Source organism: Perognathus longimembris, chromosome 1 (assembly GCF_023159225.1).
Source record: "Perognathus longimembris pacificus isolate PPM17 chromosome 1, ASM2315922v1, whole genome shotgun sequence".
NCBI lineage: Eukaryota > Metazoa > Chordata > Mammalia > Rodentia > Heteromyidae > Perognathus > Perognathus longimembris.
In genome coordinates this window covers 150,289,139-150,309,713 of record NC_063161.1, presented here as the reverse complement: position 1 = coordinate 150,309,713, position 20,575 = coordinate 150,289,139, and the positions used below count along the sequence as shown (strand labels likewise).

Below are 20,575 nucleotides of genomic sequence, written 5' to 3'. Positions count from 1 at the left end.
ACATTCATGGGACTTGCTTAGGGTAACAAAATTGGCAAGTGGTAGAGCTGGCAATGGCCCACAGCCAGTCTCCCTGGCCAGCCCGGCCTGTCACCTATTATCCTGTATCTCCCTCTGGGCTACCTGCTCCCTTCTGGGGTTTGTTCTTGTGACTTGCCTTTGCTTTTTCTAAACTTGCTTCCTAGTGTGCAGACTGCTATCAGTCATCTTCTTGATAGTTTTGTGCGTGTAATTATTTCAGCATCTCCTTTCCATGTTTTTAGTTTCCTTATGCAGTTTATACCTATGATAATAACTTTGAATCACTTGAGACCCATGCTCTCTTCCCACTCCTGGAACCCATGTTGCTTTTGGTGGCAAAGTGGAAGTTGGCTCTTAAATCAGATTTAAGACTTTATGATTGTTCTTCACATCCCTGCCACATCCTTTGTGGAGCTTTGGCTCACAGGAGTAGTGGAAGTAATTTGGTTTGGGCTTCAGACTTGCCCCTTTCTCTGTTCTGACATGGTGGATGAAGTGCTGCTGAGGAGATTCTGCACTGTGCTTTGTTTTTTATCTTGTTTTTGCAATACCAAACTTTAAAAACTGCTTTATTAGGAAAACCATCAATGTTTTCTATTGCTAAAGAAAAAAAACCCCAAACCAAGGCATACTGGAAATGATTAGCCAGAAAGCAGACATCCTGGTGTTGTGATGGTATAATGACTGTGTTGGGTTCTGAAGGAAAGAGCACTGGGGGAAGTGTTAATCAGATTGTTTTTCTTTCTTTCTTGGTGGTACTGAGGTTTGAATTTAGTGCCTCATGCTTGCTCTTCTGGCACTTGAGCCGCTCTTCTAGGCCTGCTTTGGGGTGATTATTTTGGAGATGGGGGTCTCGTGGACTTTTTTGTGGGCTGATCTCGAACTACGATCCAGGTCTCAGCCTCCTTAAGTAGATAGGATTACTAGAGTGAGCCACCAGTGCCAGTTGTTACCCAGATTTATGGAATACAGTTATTAACAGTCTTAGTTGAAAGATGGTAGAAATGGTTATCTGAGGTCTTGTAGTGCACAGTGTCAGCTGTTTCTTATCTTATAATCCACAGAGATCAGGAGCTGTATGTCACACTGCTGCTGAGAGAACTTTCACCACATCTTTATCCAGGAAGGAAGTTTTTTGTGAACTTGAGAGTTGGACAAACTCATTAGACAACTCCAGAGCCCCTAATTATGGGAGTGACCGCACATGCTAACTCACATGGGCTCTTTCATTGGTGGGACACACCTGTAATCCTAGCTACTCAGGAGGCTGAGATCTGAAGATGGCAGTTTAAAGCCAGCCTTGACAGGAAAGTCCATGAAACTCCTATCTCCAATTAATCATTAGAAAACTGGAAGTGGTGTTGTAGCTCAAAGTGGTAGAGTTCTAGCTTTGAGCAAAAGAACTCAGGGACAGAGCTCAGCACCCAGGCCCTAAGTTCAAGTCCCACAATGGAAGAAAAGAGAATGAATGTTGCAGAGAATTGTAAATGCATTTCTTTGGCATCTTGAAACCTGTGGGGATAACATGTGATTTGAATCAATTGCAGCATGAGTTAAATGGCCCGCGGTCACTGGGTTGACATCAGCTGGATACTGATGCAGCAGCGAATGTTGTTCATTCTTGTAGTGGTTGCCAAAGTTCAGGAGCTTAGAGACATACATGGCTTCTGACCCCAGCCCTGCCTCATGTAGGTACAGTGTGGACCAGCTGATACTCCTCTGTGCTCATTTCAAATCATTTCCAAATGGGAATTGATAGCCCTCCAGCTATAAGGGCAAAAATGCACATGGTAAGCTGGGCACTGGTGGGGCACGCCTGTAATCCTAGCTGCTCAGGAGGCTGAGATCTGGAACATTTGTGAGACTCTATCTCCAGTAAACTACCAAAATGCCAGAAATGGAGCTGTGGCTTAAGTGGTAGAGCTCTAACCTTGAGCAAAAAAGCTCAAGGACAATGTCTAGGCCTTGAGTTTGAGCCTCAGGCTCAGCACACCCCTCTCCCCCCAAAGAGCACATTGTAGGAAATACATGAAATTCTTTTTTTTTTTTTGGCCAGTCCTGGGGACTGGACTCAGGGCCTGAGCACTGTCCCTGGCTTCTTTTTGCTCAAGGCTAGCACTCTGCCACTTGAGCCACAGCGCCACTTCTGGCCATTTTCTGTATATGTAGTGCTGGGAATCGAACCCAGGGCTTCATGTATACAAGGCAAGCGCTCTTGCCACTAGGCCATATCCCCAGCCCCTACATGAAATTCTTAAAGCAGAAAAAGGAGGTTGACAGAAATCACCAACAAACTCACTTTTAAATGTTTGTCAGTAACACTTTGACCCTTTCCGTACCCATCCATATGTATATGTACATAAAACCTTTAAAAGTTAAGTGGAGTTACCACTTATTTTTATTTTCATTATTTACTTTATTTTCATTATTTTTGGGGAGGAGGTACTGCTCTGTTGCTCAAGTTGGCGCCAAACTCCTGGCTCAAGTGACCCTCTTACCTCGGGTCTCCTGAGTAGCTGAGATTATAGACATATGCCTCTGCACCTGGGATTCTGTTTTTAGTTTTGTAACCATTTCTTTAACTATTTTGGTACAGCAGTATATTCCAGGTCCTTCCTCTCTTCTCTGGATTTTGAACTCAGTGCTCCAGTCCTTTATTGCTTTAGTTATTTTTCAGATGAGTTTCCGCTACCCCCATCCCTGGAGCCAGCTGGGCCATAATCTTCTTACCTATCCCTTTTGTGTAGCTGGGATTATGGATTTATACCATTATGCCCAATTTATTTGTTGAGATAGGGTCTCACTATTTTCTTGAGCTGTCCTCAAACTGTCATCCTTTCAATTTCCACATCTTGAACAGCTGGGATTATAGGTGTGTGCTACCTTGGCTGGTTCCAGTCTTTGTTACTTTATTTTGAGATATTTTTTCTTCAGAAAGAAATATCTCCCAAGTCCTGGAGCTAATATTGGTCTTAAACCCAGAGCCATCTTACTTTTTATTAAGATCGTCATGCTTTTGCAGTGGGCAAGAATGATTTAATGTTATGTTTGACCTTTTGTTTCCAACATGTTTAATTGGGCCAAATATTTTCTACTTGGGTGTATCATTCAGAAAAAGGTAAAAAGCCCTCTAGGGAAGTTTTTCAAAGTGCTATTTAAGGAAGATGTAACACGGAATGTGTTTTTATGCAATGAGTAGAATCTGTCTGTGCATTGGACTTCTTCAGGTTTAGGTTTTGTCATTGTCATTGTGATGGCGGCAGATGCTTTGCCACTGGATTATAACTGTGAATAACCATGTTTGTAAAGCCCCTAAAGGGAGCTCTCGTCTCTGTCTTCCCCTCGTTTCCATTCTTGCTGGGTTGTCACTGGAGTCTGCCCTGCTGAGAGCAAGGTAGTGAGAGCTATGGGAGGAACACAGGCTTCCAGCCACTCCAGGCCCGGATCCAGGCCTGAGGTCTAATGATACATTAGTCATTCAGTTCTCCGAAGCCTAAGTTACTTCCATGGGCATAATAATGTATACTTTTACGATGAGTGTGAGAAATATGATGTGTGTAAGAGGGTCTTGGTTTTTGTTACTTGGGGGTGGTACTGGGCTTTGAAGTCAAGGCCTTGTACTTGCTAGCCAGTTGTTCTCCACCCGAGGCATGCCTGCAGACTGTTCTGCTTCTGTTAATTTTCTAGTAGGATCTTGCTTTTTGCCTAGGCTAGCCTGGACAGTGGTCTTCCTATTTATACTTCCTATGTAGCTGGATTGACAGGTGCACCTCACCGTGCCCACCTTTGTACTGGCTGAAGTGGAGTCTCACATGCTTTTTGTCCTGGCTGCAATTGAACTGTGATCTTCCTGGTCTTTGTATCCTGAATAGGTAGGATTATAGGTGGGGGCCACATGCCTCTAATGTAGTCAGTATTTAATAAAATGTAGGTGCTAATGTTGCTCAGGATGAGCATTTTTCCAGTCATAGTTGACCTTTTTTGTCTGTTGAGTTTATTTAAGCACTTCCACAGAAATAAAAAAAAGACCTTACGATCTAGGTTTTCTACTCCTTTTTATTTAATTCCAGTTTGTGTTAGAATTTGAGTGGTGTTCACTCTCATCTTACAATGCTGTAACCTAGTGTCCTATGTTGCCAGGGAATGGGGGCCCCTAAATGTGGGCTTGAGAAAGCCTAAGAAAGCAGAGGTCCTCTGCCCCTCATGTAGCTGGAGTCTTGCTTATTTCCTGAACAATTAGCTTCATTCTCTGACCATTTGGAGATGGAGAGACAGGTGGATTCCTTAGAAATGCCAATAAACTGGGGCCTTCTTCATTGTAGGTTGTGGGGTGTAGGTCTGGGGTGTGACTTTGACAACTCAATTGTCATTCTTATTTATTTTTTAAACTGATAGCAGAGTTTGGACATAAGGCCTTGAGACTGCTGCGCTTGCTTGGTTGGCACTCTACCACTTGGCCATGACTCTAGCCAAGTCTCACAGACGTTCCTGTTTGGGTCGATTTTGAACTGTGATCCTCTGGATCTCAGCCACTTGAATGACTGGAATTATAGGCATGAACCACTAGTGCCCAGCTTGTCATTTGTTTTTGACTTACTGGTAAAAAAACTAGTTGCACAAGGTTTTCCTCCTAACTAGAAATGCTATACATGTTCCAGAAATTCTAGAAAACTAGAGCAAAGGAAAAATAAAGGAGAAATCTAGAAATCACCTAAGCAGTGTTACCTGTCTTCTAGGCTTTCTTCCATGTATCATTTTTCTTTTAAGACATTTGCAGTTGTGATGTTTTATTTTCTTATAGCACTGAGACTGAGTATTTTCATTGTGTACCATCGTTTATTTCTTTTGTGTTGCATATTTAGGTGGCTTGTTAGGTTTTGCTGTTGTAAGGAATTCTGTGATGGATGACTTTGTATACAAGGCTTCCCCTGTATTTGGATTCTTCCTAGATTGAGTGGAGTAACTCGGTTGAGTTAAGCCTGCTTCTGCTAAGCATATGTGCTTGACACGCGCTGTCTGTCTCGAGAGGGTTATGTTCATTTTCATTCTTCCCAACGTATTCCTGGCTTTTAGGGCCATGGCCAGTTCTCGAAGAGTCAGTAGGAAAGGTGTCATATCATAAGCTCAACAATACCAAAAAGCTCTGAGACTAGTTTTACTGGGCCGGAGGTGTGGTTTAAATGGTGGAGCTGTCTGCCTAAAAGGTGCTGAAGCCCTGAATTCAAGCCTCGGTACCATAAAAAAAAAGTTCTTAGCTGACAACTGACAACTTGTTTCACTTTGTTCTTTTTGATTCTTGGTGGTTTAGAACAGGTGAATTAATGAGACTCAGATGTTCCTGGCCCCTTTAGCTCTTGGTCTTAGCTGAAGTCCATGTTTCCTGAAGCTTTCCCGGGGCATCCCTGCTGACCACTTGCTCCCTTTCTTCAGGACAGCTGTGGGCAGAGCCAGGCCAACACAGGGGAACATGATTGGTTTTTGGATTCTGACCTGCTTTGCAAAGGAAGCTCTTCATTTCCTACTTGTTCATGTTTTATGACACTAGGGATTAAACCCAGGCCTGGCCTTGTGCATGCTAGCCTGGTGCTCTGCCATGAGCTCCCGGGCCCCCAGGACTGGCTATCTTCAGGATCTACCCAAGGGGCCCCTGAATGCCAGTGAGCCTTCCACCACGGAGCTGTGTTTAAAGTGACTCAATTAAGTTGCCTTTAAATCATGTATTGAAGTAATATGCGCTCTTGGAACATTTGGAAATAACAGAGAAATGAAGTGAGACGTAAACTGCTGTCCTCCTCTGTGAAGTCAGTGGCGGATAACATTTTACTTTGTGCTTTTCCTTCTTGTATAGTGTTGGGAAAAGCACTGACTTTCCTCCCTTCCCATCAGCCTCATCACAGCAATGCTGTCCTGTGTTGCTCAGGACCTGCCCATTCTTTGTGGCTTGTGACTGGTTGTTGTGGATGCTCGTCTTTTCCTTGGTTTCTGGGTTGTTGGCTTGAAGTGGGGAAGCTCAGTGTCCTTCCTCCTCCTGTCCCTTCTCTAGGGGTCTGAGGACCATCAGGTTGCTCTGGTAGAGAAGGAAGCCCTGTTGGCCGAGCTGCACTCAGAAAACCTCACCAAGAGTACCGAGAACCACAGGCTGCGCAGGAACATGAAGAAGATGAGCCAGGAGCTGGGAGAGCTGCAGCAGGAGAAGGCGAGGCTGGAGCGTGAGCTGGATGAAGCCCGGCGGGAGGGCAGCCGAGGAGCAAGAACTGCCAATGTGAGTGTGCCCTCTGTGTGTTCACACCCAGTGTTGGAAACTTACATCATCCCCTCACCTCTGAAGGACCAGGGTTAGCAGTTTGATGTTCAGTGCATAATCACTGCTACTATCAAAGCGAAGTAGTTCATGTCCTCCCTTTTCATTCTTTTCATTCACCCTTCACTCTTGGGCATGTTGCCAATATTCAGAAATCTTTTTTGTTGTTGTTGTTGTTGTTTTGGTGACAGCATCATACTCCATCATTTAGATGCTCTATAATTTATTTAACTTGACCTTTATTTTAGCACATTGGGTTGTTTGACTTTTTTGGGGAAGAGGTCAGTATAGGGATTTAAACTCTGGATTTCATGCTTGCTAGCAGGTGATTTACCTCCTAAGCTATCCATGCCTCTGCCTTCTTTTTTTTTTTTAACTCTTGGTTTATTTTTTAAAGATAGAATCTTGCTTTTTGCCTAGGATGGCACGGACCATGATCCTATTATTTATACCTCCCTCATAGCTGGGATGACAGGAGTATATCACCATGCCCAACTTTCTGTTGAGATGGAATGTCATGAGCTTTTTTTCCCCAGCTGGAGTGGAATTGTGATTCATTAGATCTCAAGCTCCTGTATAGCTAGGGTGACAGGCGTGAGCCAGTAGCTCCTGGCTTCTCTGATTTCCTCCTTCCCTCCCTCTTTCCCTCTCTCCCTTCCATAGTGGGGCTCATGCTCTTCCCTTAGCTTTTTCTCTCAAGGCTGGCATTCTACTATTTGAGTCACACCTCCACTTCTGGCTCTTTGCTGGTTAGTTGGAGATAAGAGACTCATGGAAATTCCTGTCATGGAATCGCAAGCCTCAGCTCTCAGCCTCCTGAGCAGCTAGGATTACAGGATCGGCATGAATCACCAGTGCCTGGTTTATTTCTGATAGAGGTATAATACTGAGTCAGAAAGTTTGAATATTCTTAAAACTATTTTATAAACATAGTCAAATTGTTTTTCGGAAAGATTGTACAAGTTTTTTTCCTCTATGATTTTTTAACACTATTCAGCATTGGGTATTAGCATTAAAAAATTCTCTCTAAATTTGGTATGCTTATTAAATTTCAATTACCTCTAAACTTAAGTACTCAGCAGTTTTAAATTTAATCCCTCCTGAGAGTCTTGAGGAGAAGCATCCCCTTTGATGTAATCAGGTAGGAAAGGGTGTAAGTGATCATTGACATGAGATGAATGAATTACCTGTCCTGCAGCCTGGGCGGGCAGTCATTAGAAGAGAGCGCTCATGAGTGCCACCGGTGCCACCGGGTGGTTCTCGGGGAGCTGCTGTCAACAGCCAGGGCAGGATGCATAGATTGCCCTCCCAAAATTAATTCTGAAGACAGAAGGGAAATATAGATACTAAGAGAGCAATAATAAAATTTAGGGACATAAGAAAACACCAGTTCCACAATTTTAGCACAGCAACACTTCCTATTTCCAGTGTCGCCCACTAGTCCCAGTCCACCTAGCCTTTCTAATCAGAGGCTAAATACTGTTCTGTGGTTTTGGGGGATTTGATCTCAGAGTCCTATGCTTCCCAAGCTTTCTTACTGTGTTGGTGTTCTACCACTTGAGCCATGACTCTATCTCTATTGTTCTGTTAGCTCTTTTGGAGATGGAATCTCATAGACTTCTGGCTATAAACCATTAACTTATAGATCTCAGTTCCACTGCCATCAGCTAGGATTACAGGCATGAGGCACTGATACCTGTCTGTTCTGTGTGTTCTGTTTGCTCATTGTCACAGGCTCCTCCCTCATGGGTGTACACTCCAGAATGGTCAGCTTGAATGGTGCATATTGATTTGCTGGTAGCTTTTATATGATAATTTACTAGTTTCCTTGTCGCTTGAGCATTTTGGCTGTCTAAATAATGCCATGATGAACATCTGTGAGGATAAAGCTATTTTCTTTTGCAATCTCTAGGACAGTTCGAAGAGTGAGATTACTGGCCACATGGTATATATTTTATACCGGTTAATTATGTCTCTGGGTTGTTAGTTCAGAGGGGCGCCCAGTTTGTGCTGCCACCAGCAGCATAGACATAGAGTGGATTATGGGCTGTTAGAAGACCGGTGGTCCCCCATCAGCTCACTGCTGCTGAGTAGCAAGTGCATCTGGTGGAGAAGCTGATGGAAATGGGAGGCGTGACTTCTAACAGTTTTATGTTCCTATGGGAGATAAAATGCTACACATAACCACAGGTTAGGCAGTTGAACTTCCACAGTGGATGAGTGTAAGTGATTACATACTGAGTGAGGCGATCCTGTGGGACCGAGCTGTGAGGAAAGCTTGCAGGGAGGAGGGGATGCTGGAGTCGAGTAAGCAGTGTGAGGCTGGGTGATGTGATGCGCGTGAGGGAGGGGAAAGCCTGCCCGAGCCTTTTATGGAGTTCCAGTTTTCATGGGCCATTTGCATATCCTCTGCAGTCAGATAACAATGTAGTTTGAAATAGCTCATCCCCACTGCTACCATCAGAGTGTTCATTCGGTCAAATTTAGATGATGGAAGGTGGGGAGATACTTGCCCATATATAATTATGTATCCACATACAACATGTAACTTTTCACCTTGTACATTTTTATTTCTGCCAGTTCTGGGACTTGAAATCAGTGCCTTTGCATTCTTGCTTAGCTTTTTTGCTCAAGGCTAGCATTTTACTAGTTGAGCCATACCTCTGCTTCTGGCTTTTTGCCCACTAATTAGAGAAGAGACTCTCTTCCACCCAGGCTCGTTTCAAACTGCAATCTTCATATCTTAGCCTTCTGAGTAGCCAGGATACAGGTGTGAGCCATGGGTGTCTGGCATCTTATACCTTCTTCTTGAAGAACGTTGAAAATCTGTATATAGCATCACATTGAGTGGACATGCTGTAATGTACTTACTCATCCCTCAGTTGTCAGACATTGTTGCTTCCATAATTCACTTATTCATTTAAGCTTTGGTCTTTCTAAAAGAATTGTAGGCTGCTGTTAAGAAGATATATCCTATCTCCCAGGCATACATCCTTGGAGGAGGTTAAAATATTTGGCAGGGTGGAAGGGTGCCTTGACCATGAGGGAGAGATGGGTGAAATGTTCTGTGGTTAGGACTTCCTTGTACATGGCAGAGCCCTAGCCTGAATTAATTTTGGCGAAAGGGAAATTGACTTCCTTGTGGAACTGAGCTGCTGGAGAGATGGGCTCTGAGATCTGGCTGCTTTCCCTGTGTCTGCTAACTTTAGCTCTGAGTGCTTGGACCTCTCATCGCCTGTCCTGCTGAGAGCACATCTTCAGTTTAGTGCCAGAGAAAGAGGAGACTCCTATACTGCACTACTCCACTGCTTCTGTCAGGATGGTCAGACAGTGAGGTTCTAAGTAGCCCTTGAAGGCTGTCCTTGGCAGGAGTGTGTAGGCGTGTGCTCCCCCTCATTGGCAGCCTCTTCTAAGGTCATGTGACATTTGGGGGTGGGGTTGAGCAGGTGCTCAGAATGCAGAGTTTTGTTTCAGAGCCCTGCCCTATGGTCAGTACCTGCCTCAGGTGAGCAGGCCTACCCTGTGGGGCCCCTGGCTGGGACTGCACCTGCACTATAACCATGTTCCTGACCAGGTGATTTGGGCACTGTCCTTCTTCTTGCACATGTCTTGTATCCCAATAGCATCCTGTGTAGTTTCTGGTTTTAGTCTAAGAATTGGTCTGTGTCCTGGTCATGAGAATGCTCCATACCAGGTCATGGGGACCAGAATGTGGAGAGACATACTGGGATGGTGGTTTTGCTTTGAGATGCTAGGATGAGTGTACAGGTGACGCAGAGCCTTGCACCACTCTTCAGCTTCTGTTAACTGGGATCTTGAGTTCTCTCCACTTGCCAGCTGCCACTGGTGCTGCTTTGGGATGGACACAAGCAGAGGAAACTCCAGATTTTTTAGTGGTGAAGATAAAAAGCATTCGTACTCTCAGCAACACTGACCATTCATTGCACATGCCCTTGGCTGGGCTTGTGTGCCCTTCCATACAGATAGAACCCTTACCACTGGAGCAGAGAAAGGAAGCTGCCTGCAGGGAAAGCCCCAAAGACAGTGACTTCATCACTGGTTTGTACAGAAGGTCCAGAGCTGGAGGAGTGTACAGTGGCCTCGAGAAACATGGAAGGAGATTATTAACCTGGAAAGGTTGACTTTCTGAGGGTCTGGGATGCAGAGTTTGGATCTTAGACTTGACTCTAGCTTGTGGGCTCCTGTGGAGGGGTGTTAAAGGATCACATCTGCAGTTGAGAAAGACTAGTCTGCTAGATGTCTAGAGGATGCATTGGTGAGGGATGTCTGGAGAGGAGAGAGAGGCTCTGAGAAGTTGGAATGCAGAGGGAGGGAAAGGGAATGTATATATTTCTCTGTAGTTGGGATGCCTACATGTGATTCCTAGGCTGGCATTGGTATCCATTCAGTGTCACTTGGGTGGACTCTCTGGAATTCAGCTTTGGATCTCTCTTGTTCTTGCATGGACTTGGCTGCATCCACAGGTAGAATTAAGAAACCATTAGTGAGAAAGATCTCGAAAGCAGAAGTCATGTTCTCAGCCTGCATTCTGCCCAATCTTCAACATCCTGTTTCATAATGGAAACTGCTATTTAGAGTGGTGGAACGAGCAGACATTAACCTATAGATGTAGACTGTACTTTACAGTTTAGAAGGGGACTGGCCATTTTTCATGTTGGCCACAGCACCATATTTGGGAACAAAGAATGTTATTCTCATTTGACAGATCAGTCTGAGCCTCATAATTCAAGTGGCTTGACCACTGGTCACCTAGAAACTAGTAATTTTGGTACCGTGTGTAAGATGCCATGATGTGGCTCCATTAGTAGGATTTTTGCATATTCAACTTGAAGCAGATGAAAATAATGGGTCCTTAAGAAAACCAGCTTGAAGTATTCTGGTTATTGGAAGTTGTAAGAAGTATAATTGTTTTCTATGTTTCATGAATATTTGTGTACACTTTTAGAAAGTTGTAAGATGAAATACAAGTAAAAATAAAGATAATGGAATTAGGAGAAGGGAAAACAAAGGTGGCTAGATAAAGGCAGCCACACTAAGTGTGTAAAAATTCATTTTGTGCTGACCGCTACAGGGTCTAAGAAGGGGACTTAGTGCATCTGGTAGCTCCTGGCAGAGAATGTAAAGGGAGTTTCTGTCCCAAGGTCACCAGTGCCTGTGAGATGAACATATGAATGTGAAAAGGCAGCTCTTGCCACCCAGGGGCCTGAGGAAGGATTGCCTCTGGTGGGTTTGATAAAGAGGACCAAGTGGTGTACACAGTTTTAACAATGCCCCATTCAGTGGAAGCGCTTCTGCACAGAGCCAGATCAATGCCGTCAAGTTGGTGAGCTTGTAAGTATTGAGGTTTTCAGTTCCGGGGACTGTGTCTGGCTGTTTTCCATTATTCACTTTACTTGGACAAGAGCTTCAAAATCAGTTGTAAATAGCCTAGCCTGGTTTATAAATGAGCCCTGACTTCAAGTCTGCAGAGGAACGGTAGCAAGCAGTTTTTGTTTGTGTGACAGTCCCTGAATTCTGGTGGCAAGCTAGCTGGTCTTTGATGCAATCAGACCAGCATTTCTTTTTTTTTTTGGCCAGTCCTGGGCCTTGGACTCCGGGCCTGAGCACTGTCCCTGGCTTCTTCCCGCTCAAGGCTAGCACTCCGCCACTTGAGCCACAGCGCCGCTTCTGGCTGTTTTCTGTATATGTGGTGCTGGGGAATCGAACCTAGGGCCTCGTGTATCCGAGGCAGGCACTCTTGCCACTAGGCTATATCCCCAGCCCAGACCAGCATTTCTTGCCAGTCACGTTGTGCAAGTGAGACAGTGTCAATGCTGGGTATGTAGCTTGGATTGGAGCTTTTGGACTGATGGTGTCTGATCCTGAGTGTACGTGAGACCATGGGTCATGGTCATTTCTTAATTGCCTGTGATCACAGTGACTAGCCATCTTGTTTGTTTATTCAGCATACATGTAATTAAGTACTTGGAATGTATCAGCATTGTTGTTAGGCTCTGGTGAGTGCAAGCTCTCACTTTTACTTTGGGAAGCTTATTTACAATGAGAAAGGTCTAACAGCAAGGCTCACAGATAAACCCACCTATATTGTGTTATAGACCTCCTTGCCACCAGAGGGACACTATTCTGCCATGGGAGTTCAGGAGGCCTCTGTAAAATACTCTCCATTTAGAGTACTGACCTCTGGCAGGGATGGTTGGCTCTTCCCTTGCCTGCCCTCACATCTCTGACTTGTCCCAAGAGACTGAAGACTTTCCTTTTAGACTGTCCTTGAGTACTCTGTGTGTGTGTGTGTGTGTGTGTGTGTGTGTGTGTCTGTGTGTGTGTGTCTGTGTGTGTGTGTGAGAGAGAGAGAGCGAGAGCGAGATACAGACAGACAGAGACAGAAAGACAGAGAGAGAGATTGAGATTAGACCTTGGTACTTGGACACTTAGCTCTGTAGGAGGCATTTGCCAACTAAAGGCCCCTAATTCTTAAATTTGCATCTGTCACCCAGCTGACAGGAGTGGGTTTCATTCCATTGAATCCCCTATACTTAGGGTCACTGATTATTAGCTCCAGATGCAGTTGGAACAGTACTCCATCACTTACTTGGTGGGCCATAGTTGGAATGGGGCCTCTGAAGGCAATGTCTCTGGTTGGGTTAGGACCAAGACATAGGGCTGAGATGGCATGGCTTTATGAAGCTAACAGGGTCCCCTTGTTCTTTTAAAAGCAAGTGGTGAAGATTTTGAGTCGGTACCCTCATAGATCCATGTGTAGCTCACATGGACTGTGTGGCCCCTGAGTACAGAGTCTTGCTGGGAGAGCCTTGGCTCCAGCACTTATCAGCTGTTTAGGCTGTGAAGCAGCACCTTAGCTTCCCTGATCCATGGTGTCCGGTTCTTATCAGAGAATCAGAGCAATTGTAAGGATCAGACGGTAGAGCATTTAACTTAATACCTGGTGCAGCATAAATGATTGCCCAACTGGAGAAATGGAGTGATTTTAGTGCCTTTGGACTAGTAGAAACAGTGTTGAACTTTGAGGGAGCAGAGCTTCACAGAGAGCTGCTTAGCCAACAACTTAACCTCTCTGAATGAATGTTTACTCACCCCAAATGGGGTTACTTATACCTCTTTTGGTACTAAACAAATGAGGGGAAAATGTAAGGAGAGAAAATGCCTACTGTGTTTCCTGGCCCTGAGAAGTAGGTGCCTAGTGTGGTTAGATTTCTTCTCTTCTTTCCTCTTCCTGATTTACTTGTGAGGTAGGTGCTTTGAATCCATTGGACACCATTGGTAGGTGTGGTTTGTCCCTTTTCCCAGTTCAGTCACCAAAGTTGAACATTTCTTCCCTCCAGTGCATGCTTGTCTCTTCCTTCCCTGTCGATCGACCCCTCAGGAAGAGGGTCACAATTCCCCTGGATGGAGAGACTGAGGAGCAGGTCAGGGGCTCATGGAAGAGGGTTTTGTTACAGCTGCTTTGAAAGCTGCCTCCCCCCCCCCCCTCCCAGATTTCCTGTGGAATTGCTGTTATCTATCTCCCTGGGGCACCACAGGGAGACCCTTCCTTAGCATCCCTTCATTTATCATTTCTGTGCCAGGCTCTGTCCTGGGCACTGGGAAAACTGGACTGAGCCCAATCAGACACAGTCTCTGAAGGCATCTAGTGAGGTGTGATAGGAATGCAGACAGAGAGCTAATTAAAACATGGTGTGATAAGCACTGATAGCAGGATGGACCCAATGCTTGGAGAGCACAGAGAATGGAGCTGTGTGGAGAGAGTAGAAAGAGGCAGGGAAGGAAGCTTCCCAAGGAGATAGATTCAAACCAAGACTCCAGTGATACACAGCTGTTTTCCCAGGGGCAGGAGGCAGACATACAGTCATGGTGGAAAGAAGGCCTATGCCAGAGCTTGGAGGGGGGCATGAGGGATTCTGCCTGCAGGTGTAGTAGGTGGGGCTGGAGGAGGGGCAGGTACAGCCTGTTGCATCCTTCAGATGGCATTTCTGACAGGGATGATGTCTTACCTGGTGCAGGACCCAGCTGGACTTGATGCCTGCTTAGCTTGACCTCCACCTCTGTTTCCTTTCCTCCCCAGAGTTCTTTCTGATAGAAACGTCAGGGAGCCTCAGAACTGTGGCTGTCTTCATGGCCAGCACCACATAGTCAGATGAGGCCTGATCGTTAGCTCTCCATGCAGAATGCTCTCAGAACTGGCTTCTGGTTTTTGTTTTTTTAATTTTAATGATGAATTCTTTTTACAAATGAACTCTTAGGAGAGAAAGTGTGGGAGTGGAGTTGCACAAAGTGAAGGGGCGGAGGCCCAGTGCACCCCTTCTTTCTGCCATGGTCCCTTCCACTCCAGCCCCAGGGCAGCCAGGTTCCACTGAACCTGGCTTGAGCACCCATATTGGTGTGTGGAAATTCTCCTCACATCACCGAGTGCCTGTACCTCATTAAGATTTTGGAGAAATTTCCTTTGTATATTTAAAGGTAACCACTGAACGCTTTGACAAGCGTTCTCACCGTGAAGCCTGATGAGGTGGAAATTTGATGGATGAGAACCTTCTCATTCTCCATCTGGTCAGAGATAAAAACAAACTCGCTGGCTGGAGAAGGAAGTGTGAGGGCTTGGCTTTTCGTTTCTGATGGGATTCTAAGTTTTTAGGGATATTTTATTTTTCAACGAATTCACTTTTAACAACCAGCCCTAGCCCTAACATGCCAAGGCAGCTTTCAGCTCAGTGATGGTCCACGTGCCCCTATGAATCTTCAAGGAGAATTGCCCAGTACTCTAGACATTCAGACTGCAGTTGATGTCATCGTGCAAACCTTGCTGTGCACTGCAGAGCAAAGTGAGAGTCAAATGTAGAATAGGGGTTTCTATAAGTAGAGAAAGCAGGCTCACCACAATTGCTCTGAAGATTCCTTATAATGGTGGCATTAATTAATTAATTAAACGTGTGGTACTGGGGTTTGAATTCAGGGTCTTGTGATTGCCAGGTAGGCACTTTCCCACTTGAGCCATGCTTCCAGTCTAAGATTATTATTTCTCCTCCCTCTTCCTTTTTTCCCTTTTCCCTTTCCTTTTTCTTCCTTTGTGTGTACATACATGTGCATTATTGGGCTTGAACTCAGAACCTTGCTTTCTCTAACTTGGCCTTTTTGCTCAAGGCTGTCACCCTATCACTTGAGCCACACACCTCCACTTCCACAATGCTGGCTTTTAACTTTAAAACTGAATGGTTACCTGAGTTCTTCTCCATGTCTACTGCAACAGTTTCTGGAGGAAGGCCCATAAACATGGAGTTAGATGATGCCAATGCTATCCAGGTTGGAGCATTCCTAATCTTAGATAGAGAGGTAAAGATATAGAGATATGGATATCTAGATCTATAAGTTTAGTCATCCATATATAATGTAGATATCTCTATAGTAACACATATGAATTATGCAAATTAATGGGATTCACTGTTCCATCCATTTATACATTATGTATCAATCATGTCCATTTATCCTCTACCCTACTGCTTCTTCTACCCCCAGAGCATTGCTTAATTCCTAGAAATCCTTCTTTCCACTTTGATTGTTTTTCTTTTTTAGCTTCCACATGTATCAAAGAACATGTGGCAGGTGTCTCTTTGTGGCTTATATTGCATGTCTTGATGTCTTCTAGTTCCATCCACTTTGTGTCAAATGCTAGGATTCTATTTTTTAATGACTAAATGATACTCTCTTGTGGTTATACTATATTTTCTTTATCCATTCATTTGTTGATTGGCCCATAGGCTGATTCTATTTTTTAGCAATTGTGAATGGTGGTGCAATAAGCATGGGCTGGAAAGTATCTTTTTTGTATGCTGACTTCATTTCCTTTGTATATTTTTCCAGTGGGAAGATAGTCTTTTTTTTTTTTTTTGAGGAACCTCCATACTGTTTTCCATAATGGTATATTAATTTATATTACCACCAGCAGTGTACAGGGCTTCCCTTTCTTTCCCTTGTTAGCATATGTTATCTTTGTTATTTTGACAGTATCTGTTCTTACTGGGCTGAGATGGTATCTCATTGTAGTTTTGATTTGCATTTTGCTGATGCTAGTGGTGATGAACATTTTCTCATACATATATTTTGACTATTTGTAGTCTTTTGAAAAGTGTCTTAACTCAGATCATCTGCCCATTTTAAATTGGATTACTTGTGTTTTGTGTAGTTGTTAAGTTTTTGAGTTCTTTATGTATTCTGGATATTAACTCTGTCAGATGAATAGCTGGCAAGTATTTTCTCCCAGTGTGTATAGGTTGTCTCCTCAATGTTGATTGCTTCCTTTGCTGTGCAACCACTTTTTATTTGATGTAAATCCCATTTGTCATTTCTGCTTTTGTTTCCTGTGCTTTTGAAGTTCTGTTGAGAAAATCATTATACCAATATCTTGAAGTTTTTCCTCTAGAAGCTTCAGAGTTTGGGTTCTATAGTATGGTCTTTGATCCATTCTGATTTGCTTTTTGTGCAGGGCGAGAGAGAGGGATGCCCAGCTTTTCTAGTACCATTTACTGAAGGGGCTGTATTTTCTCTGTTGTATGTTTTTAGTACCATTGTCAAAAACCAGTTAGCTGTAGATGTATGGTATATTTTCTGGATTTCCTATTCTGTCTATTGGTGTACATGACATTTTTATCTCAGTACTGTTTTTGTTTGTTTGCTTGTTTGTTGCTCATGGGGCTTGAACTCAGGGCATGGGCGCTGTCCCTGAGCTTTTTCTGCTCAAGGCTAGCACTTTACCATTTTGAGCCACAGCTCCACTTTTGGTTTTCTGGTGGTTAATTGGAGATAAAAGTCTCATGAATTTTTGTCATAGATACCTTTATTGTGCTGAGGTATGATCTTTCTATACATAATCTGTTCGGGTTTTTTTTTTTATCATGAAGGGATGTTGAATTTTGTTAAAGTTTTCTGCATCTGTTCAGCTGATCATGTAACTTTTATTCTTCATTCTATTTATGTGACTATTCCACTTATTGATTTGCACATAATGAATCATCTGAATCACTGGAATGGAATGAAATCCAATTGATCATGACACATGATCTTTTTGATCATGCCATTGAAATTCTGTTGGTTAGTATTTTGTTGAAGAGTTTTACATCAGGAACATTGGTCAGCTGTGTGTGTGTGTGTGCGTGCGTGCAGGTGTGTGTGTGTATGTGTGTCCATGTACATCCTTGAAGTTTTGGTAATATCATCCTCATAGAATGAGTTTCGAGGGGTTTCTTTCAGTTGTGTGAAATAGTCTCAGAAATGTTGCTACTAGGTCTTTTAAAATTTGGTAAGCTGTGAAGCCATTTAGTCTTGGCTTTTTGTTTATTGGGAGATTGTCATTACTGATTCAGTCTCATTACTTGTTATTGTCATACTTGTCATACTTTTTGTTTCCTCTTGGTTCAATTTTTTGTATGTCATCTGTGTTCAGAAACTTGTCTCTTTCTTCTAGATTTTTCAATGTATTTCCAATATGGGTTTTCAAATGAATTCCTAATGGTCTTTTGAGTTTCTGTGATATCAGTTATAATCTCTACTTCTTTCATCCCTAATTTTACTTATTTGGGTCTTTTCTTTCTCTCTATAGTTGAGCCAAAGGTTTGTCAATTAAACTTTTGTCTTTTCAAAGAATCATTGATTCTTTATATTCTTCTTTGAGGCACATTATTTCTTTCCCTCCACTAGTTACAAATATGATTTGCTATGTTCTTCAAAGACCTTGAGATGCATCATTTTAAATCTTTCTTTCTTTTTAAGTAGGCACTCTTTGTTATAAACTGCTCTCTTATTACTGGTTCTGTGGTATCCTACAGGCATGTTTTCATTTTCATTTGTTTCAAGAAATTGTTAAATTTTTCTTTTTACTTTCTGAATTGCCACTGTTTTTTCATAGGTACGTTATCTAGTCTTTATGCATTTGTATAATTTCTAAAGTTTCTCTTGATGTTAAGTTCTACTTTCATTTTATTGTGATCCTAAAAGATAGATGATAAGCTTCTAAATTTAGTTTTTCAGTTTGTTAAGACTTATTTTGTGCCTTAATATGTGTTCTGTTGAAGAGAACATTTCATGTACTCTTGGAAAGAATGTATCATCTGTTGGATGGACTGTTCTATAAATATCTGTTAAGTGATCTTAACACTTAAATTTGTTAATTTTTGTATGGATGATCTATCATTTGGTAAGAGTTGTAATTAGGTGTAATATAACCTTTAGGTATGGTAGTACTTATTTTGTAAAATGGTGGATCCTAGCCAGGTGCCAGTGACTCTATACTTGTAATCATGGCTACTCAGGAGGCTGAGAATCAGAGTGCAGGGCCAGCCTGGGAAGAAGAAAGTCTGAGATAACCTATTTCCAATTAATGTGTTCACATTAGTGGTAGAGTCCTAGTTGAACAAGCAAGCTGAGTGAAAGTATGAAGCCCTGAGTTCAAGCTGCAGTAATAACACACACACACACACACACACACACACACACACACACACAAAATTGGATGTTTCCATATTGTTAGATGCATATAGATTTATATTCATTATATTTTCCTTTGTGTGTGTATATAAATATGTACTCCTACTGGGACTTGAACTCAGGCCCTCAACCTTACACTCAGCCTTTTTTGCTCACAGCTGGTGCTCTACCACATGGGCCACACCTCCACTTTTGGCATTTTGGGTGATTAACTGGAGAGAAGAGTCTCATGGACATTCCTGACTGGGATGGCTTTGAACCATATTCCTTAGATCTCAGTCTCCTGAGTCACTAGGATTACAGGTGTGAGTCACCAGTGCCCCATTTGTGATTTGGCTTTTTTTTTTTTTTTTTGAAGATTAAAAAAATTGTCTCATGGTTTTATACTTTTTACAGTTTGACTTTAACATATGGTGGGGATCTTTTCTGGTCATGTATTATTTAGGGTTTTATGGGCTTCCTTTACCTCTCTTTTCCATTTTTTCTCAAGGTTAGGGAAGTTTTCTGCTGTTGTTTTATTGAATAGATTTTCTGTGCTCTTAAAGTTTGTTTCTTCCCTTCTGACTATGCCAGTGACATTTGACCTAATTGTGTCCCCCTATTTTTTTGCTCTGCATTCTAATCCCCCACCTCCTGTAAAACAAAAACAAAAACTAGAAACAGTAACAATACAAAAAAGCCAAATTCTTTTTATATATATATATTTATCAAACTGAATTACAGAGAGGTTACAGTTTCATACATCAGGCATTGGATACATTTCGTGTACTGTTTGTTACCTCGTCCCTCATTCCCTCCTCCCCCCCTCACCCTTTCCCTTTCCCCCGCCCATGAGTTGTTCAGTTCATTTACACCAAACAGTGTTGCAAGTATTGCTTTTGTAGTTGTTTGTCTTTTTTTACCCTGTGTCTCTTGATTTTGGTATTCGCTTCCAATTTCCTAGTTCTAATACCAGTATACCTGGTTTCCAATATACTCAGATAAGATACTGAGAAAGTGTAGGTACAACCACAGGAAGGTGATACAAGAAGATCATCAATAATAGAGGCTACAGTTACATATGGCACGTTGAAAGTAGTTACAACTGTGATATAACAATCGTTTCCATAACATGGAGTTCATTTCACTTAGCATTATCTTATGTGTTCATAAGGGTATAGCTATTGGGCTCCTGTGATCCTCTGCTGTGACTTGCCTAAACCTGTGCTAATTATTCCCTATAAGGGAGACCATAGAGTCCATGCTTCTTTGGGTCTGGTTCACTTCACTTAGTATAACTTTTTCCAAGTCCTTCCATTTCCTTACAAATGGGGTAATATCATTCTTTCTGATAGAGGCATAAAATTCCATTGTGTATATGTACCACGTTTTCCTGATTCATTCTTCTACTATGGGGCATCTGGGTTGGTTCCAAATTCTAGCTATGACAAATTGTGCTGCGATGAACATTGTTGTGCTGGTGGCTTTAGTGTGATTATGTTTGTGGTCTTTTGGATAAATACCCAAAAGTGGGGCTGCTGGGTCATAGGGGAGTTCTATGTTTAGCCTTCTGAGGAATCTCCATACCGCTTGCCAGAGTGGCTGAACCAGTTTACATTCCCACCAACAATGAAGTAGGGTTCCCTTTTGGCCACATCCCCTCCAACTGCTGTTATTGTTAGTTTTCTTGATATAGTACATTCTTACTGGGGTGAGATGGAATCTCAATGTTGCTTTGATTTGTGTTTCTTTTATAGCCAG

The 20,575-nt window shown here is 42.9% G+C and overlaps 1 protein-coding gene across 7 annotated transcripts in view; it reads left to right on the top strand.

Annotated features, from left to right (window-relative positions):
* Cdk5rap2 (CDK5 regulatory subunit associated protein 2) overlaps positions 1 to 20,575 on the top strand; it is a 178,609-nt gene that overhangs the window by 50,370 nt on the left and 107,664 nt on the right. For all 7 annotated transcript variants that reach the window (XM_048340677.1, XM_048340673.1, XM_048340665.1 and 4 more), the window contains one exon: positions 6,065 to 6,283. In XM_048340677.1, the coding sequence (XP_048196634.1) occupies positions 6,065 to 6,283 (219 nt within the window). The remainder of the gene's footprint in view (positions 1 to 6,064; positions 6,284 to 20,575) is intronic.